General features: G+C 42.7%; 1 protein-coding gene across 1 annotated transcript; it reads right to left on the bottom strand.

Annotated features, from left to right (window-relative positions):
• Positions 1-865: 865 nt before the first annotated feature.
• Positions 866-5,903, bottom strand: LOC119286926 (ruvB-like protein 1). Its single transcript, XM_037566396.1, has 12 exons — positions 5,612-5,903; positions 5,315-5,503; positions 4,435-4,566; positions 4,133-4,282; positions 3,614-3,769; positions 2,767-2,901; positions 2,605-2,670; positions 2,202-2,308; positions 1,902-2,001; positions 1,730-1,821; positions 1,363-1,432; positions 866-1,280 (listed from the first exon to the last, which is right to left on the bottom strand). The coding sequence occupies exons 1-12, from the start codon at positions 5,690-5,692 to the stop codon at positions 1,191-1,193; spliced, it is 1,368 nt and encodes a 455-aa protein (XP_037422293.1). The 5' UTR covers positions 5,693-5,903; the 3' UTR covers positions 866-1,190.
• Positions 5,904-6,449: the final 546 nt, after the last annotated feature.

Below are 6,449 nucleotides of genomic sequence, written 5' to 3'. Positions count from 1 at the left end.
ATCCCCGGTGATTTCGACCCATCTCGCTTTCCCGGCACATGTTTTCTTTGGCGTCCTGGCCTGACGGATCAGCTCCTCGTGACAGCAGACGGGAACCATGTCATGCGTCTGAGTTGGATTAACACTGGGTGCAATTTTATTTTGTGGACAGGAACCGGGCGAGCGCCGTTATTCGCTGTAGATCCCCGTAGGCGGATAGGATCGTCCGGCTCTGTGGTTAAGCAGCGGGAGCAAGAAAGCGAAATGGATGCCAAGTTGGACTGTTGGAGAGCGGTTCTGTCGCTTGCATGGCTCCATGTAAGGCAGCACCTTGCATGGATCAGGATCGTCGTCGCTCCCTCCGTGCAGCGTGGAATAACAACAGAACAGAATGTGGTCGGCACTCGGCAGCTACTAGGAGTCTAGAAACATATTTAGCTCCGTGTTGGAGCTTTAACCCAGTGGTCTCCATGTAGGCATCTGGTAGCGCACATTGGAATTTCCTTTACCAACGGAACGGGCATATTCCGGGTCCGGCCGGGCGAGCAGCAAAACTGTGAGCGACAGGGATAAGCTTCACTCCCTAGTGATGGAGAAGTTCACTGAAATGCTTAGCACAGGACCACCCAGCACCCACGTTTGTTCTCGCTCTCTAGTTGCCAAACGATGGATGAAGCCTTTTTCTTGGTGATGTGGATTGGGCCGTTACCTGAATCGGTCCAACGCCGCAGTTGCGCGAGGCGAGTGAGCGACAAGTTCTAAGTTACACACGACAAACTTAGAGCATAACCCAAATAAGTTATCAAGCTCAAGTGAGCATGGCAACGTGCAATTCGACAAGTTGGGTCGACCTTACCACGAAACATAATCTAAGAAATTCCAGTTCTCCAACGAAGGAACCACGACCTGATACTTCTGATGTGACTGTTAGTCAAGGGGGGAAAACGGGATCTAGCCATCAATTAGCATGGGCAACGAAGATACACGATAATTCCTACATGATCTAATCAGCAAACAGAAATGCGAGAAGCCATAGACCAGAACCGATTTGTCCTACTGGAACCAATGGAAGTCCAGTCCAGAGTGCAGCTGCTAAGAAAACAATGCCCCAACTGTGCTCAAGAGTCGATGCGCCTGCTTACCAAGTCGTGCTAGGGGAAGACAGTCCAATCACCTGAGCCGGCGGCTGGGAATTCTTGTGCAGGAGTAGTTTAGGTGATGTAGCTTCCTTGCTGGTCCTGAAGCAAACGAGCAGAGGACTTTGCGTCCAAATACAGACCACAGACTTCTTCGAGATCAGCCTAATAGAGGATCATGAGTTCAGGATACAAGTGATTGAGACCCGGCTAGGAAGATGATGTGTTACTGAAATTCAACACATACCTTGCAGATCTTCTCTCTCCCATTAGCCTTGGCAACTACACTAGCAGGTGACATCAGCTGAATAGCATGTCTGCAAAGAGAATCAAGATCTATTACAACCATTACTACCAACAATAAACTGGCCTAGTGATGACAAACCCTGTGATAGTAATGCGTACACTAGACATATAGGCATGTTAAAATTCACATAGCAGAACGCTAAAAGTGGGATGACAGCCAAAAGACAGGGTGGAAACTGTCCTAACTTTAAAGGCTCAAGAAAATCCTTTCAACACACACTCCAGCTAAATTTTATTTAATTTCACATTCCTAATCTTGGCATGGGACGCAAATGTGTGGGCATAACCTGAAACAACAAGAACCATACCTCAAAGATGTCTGCTGCCCAACCTCTCCTAGAAATGCAAGACTGTCCTCATCAATTTCAATCTCCTCCACTTGTGCTCTAATTGCTAATATCTGCAACGCACAATAAACAAACATCAAATGCATTTCTACATAGGAAAGTTAAAACACATAATAAGACATGAAATAGGAACCTGGATCATCTCGATAGGGCCATATATCTGTGTCCGTACGATAACCAACCTATCTAGAAGGTCGACTGGGATACCATGTGGACTTGTCATGTCAGTTCCCCTGAATAAATAAGAGTAAAATAATAAGATGTATAAGGGGAAAATAGTACATAAAAGCAATGTTTTTAAGGCGGTAAGGCGAGCACCCACTGCCCTGACGCCTAAGCGCCTAAAGTGAGCATAATTGCAAGGCGCTGCCGGGGAATCCGGTATTGCAGTTCAGCATGGAGCAGTTCACAACAGGTAAATCAAATTTCTTACCTCACAGTACATATTCCCCTGTTCGTAGCGAGTATTACAATTGGCGATAATGAGCTCTCGAGAGCACGATTAAGATAAGAGAAGCACTCAATGTCCAGCATGTGAACCTACAGATAAAGTTATAGTCATTAATGAAATCATACCACTGTAAGGCATAATTCTACTCCCTCCATCAACTTTGTACTAAATCAGCGACACTTATTTTGGGACGGAGGGACTACCATTTAGTAGCATAAAGCCAATTAGTTTACGAGAACAATGCTGTCCACAGGATGGACACTTATTTATTTGGCAATAGGAGAAGTTGGAAATAAACAAGTCCAAGCTCATTCATATTTTAGGAAATCCAAAACAAGCCTATGAAGATAAATAGATTTTCAATCATGAGACAGTAATATAATACCTCATCAATGAACAGAACACCAGGTACAAGCTCTGCAATACCTTCGTCAATATATCTGTTAACCACCTATGACCATACAAAAGAAAAGGCACCCATTCCCATAGGTCTATCAAAATTTGATCCAAATTAAAAAAAGATGTTGCATAATGAGAATTTTTAAACCTTATTGATCTCTTGGCGTAGCTTCTCAGTGATTTCAGTCTTCCGTGGCTTCATCATCTGGCCCATAAGGGACAAAATATCTTGGCCTCCTTGTGGCTGGGCATTTGCGGCGTCAAGGTCATGCAGTGTAACGTCCTATGCAGATGAAAGCATATAATTTACTTCTTTCAGTTGATTTACACTGAACTTGAAAACACGAAGAATATGCTTCTATGTTGCAACACAAATAGGAATTTTCACTCTATGCTATCAGAAAAGATTATCACCCACCGACAGAGAAGAGAGAACAAACCACACTCAACTTAATTGTCATTTGTCGGATGTAGGTATGTAAGAATGATTCTAACTTTCTTTAGACAGGAACAAGAACAACGACTCCTACTTAATTGGTCAACTCAATAAGATAATAGTTAACTGGGTTTGAGCAGATGATCAAAAATTTGGCGCAATCTTATTAGCTTGTGAACTTTATGTATCTTATCCAGGAAGGCACAATTGATAATGTGGACCGAGTATTTGATGCAATCTTAATCATTAGGTTATATATTTTCCATTCCTATCTTCTGGAATTTAGCAGGAGCAAGCAACTTACAACGACCTGGAAGGAAAACCACATATTTAAGCATGCTTGAGCAACACAAAAGTATAATAATAAGCTTCATCTTAACAAATGTATCATGCGTCCAGCTTTGATCCTTTAGATTAGATATAAATATGCTGCAATTGCATACTATATTATCTCTGATTCAATTACCAAAATGTTGTTTTATGGACGGTACAATGCAGAATTGGCTGAACAAGTGTACACACAAAGATTTATAAGGCTGAACTATCGTCAAATTTGTACCTGCACTATTTCTTTTTTCTTGTGGACTTCCCCTTTGGGAATTGGCACATACTCCTCTGCTTCAAGATCGTATTCTGTAGCAAAAGCATCACATCTGCCAACTCTTTTCACTGCACCGCTGTTAGCTTCGATGTATATAACATCACCCACTGCCACCTGCATCCCGTATACAAATGATGAAATGTTAAGCAGCTTCATGCAGAATACAAGTAGGAGAGGCAAAGCAAGTGAGCAACGAAAGTAAAATATAATGCATCATATCTCAATTTTAAGTAAGTATCACGATGTTTTGTTATGCCACAACAGAATATCTAACAATGAACAAGAGAAATATGATCCTATGTGTGAGTTTCCACACTTGCCATAAGGTTGCACAGGTTAAATATTGCATAAAGACAATATTCTGAACACATAAGATACACTATCCACCAACTGTTATTTAAAGTGAGAATACAAATGCAACCAAACAGTCTAGCAACAGAGGCAGAGAGCAAGGGAGGGTTGGGAGCAGACAGTAACCTTTTCCTTGATTAAAGCATCATAAATTGTAGGATCTAACTTTAGTTGTTTAGTCCCTTTTACAGTCTTCAGGCCAATTATTACATGGCTAATGTTTTTTCCATATCCACCAGTTGAACTCTCAGAAGCTTCTGGGGAAAGCTCCGTAACCTAAAAGGCAAGCAAAATAATATAGCCACAAACACTAGAATATTAGTTCTATTAGAAAATGATGACAAAGGAAGTGTTAGTATCAAGTAAAACACTAATTCAAGAACAAAATCTTTTTCAAATTTCAAAAGGACCATATAGGTCACTCCTACCTCTCCTTCATAGACTTCTTTGTTTTCCTTTATACGCAAGCCTATAGCTCTACGGAAATTTTCCATCAGCACCTCAGTTTTCTTGACCTCTGAAGAGTACACTTCTGATCCTACCATAGGACAGAAAGGGACCTGCATTGCAGAATAGGAAGAGAAGACTGAAGCTTCTTCCAAAATAGAAGTAGAGGCAGGACATCAAATGTAAAGCAATATATAGTTCACTGCAAACAAAATTTCATATACATTGAATGCAATGAACAAGACAGCCTGATAAATTGCTAGCAAGTGCTAGTAATCCACCAAATTTACTCCAGAGTCTTGGTGTAAGTATGCTCTAAAGAACAGCACACTTCTCGTCGGCAGAGCAGCATACTGAAATATTTTGGACCAGCAAGAAGCAGAATATAGAACTCAAAACAAATTCTTAATGACCAAGTCAAATGGTAACACATTACTGGCTAAAATGATAGTACTACAGAACACCAATTTAGTTAAGTAGATGAAATAGAATTCAACCACTCTAGCAACATCCCAGCTACAACAAAATAAAAGGTGTGAATGCTCGAATGGTCAGAGCTCACAGTGAGTTAAATTGGTTGGGTGTCTGACTGGAACTAGATGAGACCATGCAAATGCAGAGCTGCCTGTTCATCATACAGATGCTGCTCATGAGCAGTAAGCTGGCATTTTTTGAAAAGGGGATAAGTTATCAAGGACTGTCCAGTAAAGCAGTAACAACCTAGCCTCCAAATTTGTACCAACAAGCCCAAATCTAGTCCAATTCCACGCCACCCCCAAATACAAGTTGTACATTGCAGCAAAACATGTAACAGTAGCACTAAAAGTATCTAGCAACTTGTGAGGGAAATGATGAATTGACCTTGCTGCCCAGCTCCTGGGAGATGCCAAGAGCGAGCGCGGTCTTGCCGGTGGCAGGTGGGCCGGCAAGGAGCAGCGCCCGTCCAGCCATCTTCTTCTGCCGGATCATGTCGACCACCAGCCCACACGCCTCTCTCGCCTCCGCCTGCCCCACGAATCCCGCCGACATCCCTATCGCCGTCCCATTGGCCTGCGAAGAGAACAAAACTAAGTCCTGAAAACGAAAATTCGGGGTAACAACTGAAAACCTCCGGCCGCAGGAGGGGTGGAGAAGCAGGAGAGATGGAAAAGCATGTACGTCGAGGCCGAGGCCCTTGATGTGGGTGTGGGTGGCGATGCGCTGCTTCTTCGACGTCGACTGTACCTCCTCGATCCTCATCGTCGCCGCCGCCGCCGCCGATTTTTGCGCTCTTTGTCTCTCCCGGGGCGGCTAGGGTTAGCCGCGGAGGCGTGTGAGGGGAGGAGAATGCAAGGCGGCGGCGGGGAATACAGAGAAGAGAGCGAGGGGGGTTAGGGCCGGTGCGCTATGGCGTGGGAAGGTGGCGGGGGTCGGGCGGCGCGGCGGCGGCGGGTTCGGGCGTAGAGAGAGGCGCCGAGACAGGGGAGAGGTTTTTTTTTTAGTTAGGTGATATAAAGCGGGCGAGACGCTTGGGCCGTGTCCGTCAGAAAACGGCGTGGCTTCGCCGTTTGGGCCGGCGCATGGTTATTTCGCTGTTGCTTTGCTGTTTTCTTCTCTTTTCTGTTTCTTTTCTTTTTTTTTCTGTTCCAGTTTCTATTTCTTTTCTTCTCCTTTTTATTTTTATTTTTTCCATTTTATTTTTTATATATACAAAGTTCATCGCGTGGTACAAAAAATGTTCATCGTACATTAAGGAAATGTTCACGGCTTTTTTACAAAAGTTCATCATGCATTACAAAAATGTTCATCATATATTAGAAATTGTTCAATGAACATATAATCACTGTGTTTTTGAAATTTGTTAAGTGTATATTACACAAATTCTTAATGTATATTCAAAAATTGTTCAACTTATATTACAAAATGTTCAATGCCTGTTAAAAAAATTGTTCAACGCATGTATTCATATTTTTCCAAAAATGTCCATCGTATAATAATAAAATATTCATTATGCATT

The sequence above is a fragment of the Triticum dicoccoides genome, chromosome 4A, assembly GCF_002162155.2.
Source record: "Triticum dicoccoides isolate Atlit2015 ecotype Zavitan chromosome 4A, WEW_v2.0, whole genome shotgun sequence".
Classification (NCBI taxonomy): domain Eukaryota; kingdom Viridiplantae; phylum Streptophyta; class Magnoliopsida; order Poales; family Poaceae; genus Triticum; species Triticum dicoccoides.
The sequence above is the reverse complement of the archived record's forward strand: the minus strand, read 5'-3'. Positions and strand labels throughout refer to the sequence as shown.

Bases quoted from the DNA above. Each gene is read 5' to 3' on its own strand.
- LOC119286926 (XM_037566396.1), bottom strand. From the start codon at position 5,692: ATGAGGATCGAGGAGGTACAGTCGACGTCGAAGAAGCAGCGCATCGCC. The intron at 2,309-2,604 runs GTATTATATTAC...CTTTATCTGTAG, and splicing joins GTGTTCTGTTCATTGATGAG to GTTCACATGCTGGACATTGA. The intron at 1,281-1,362 runs GTATGTGTTGAA...ATCCTCTATTAG, and splicing joins GGAGAGAGAAGATCTGCAAG to GCTGATCTCGAAGAAGTCTG.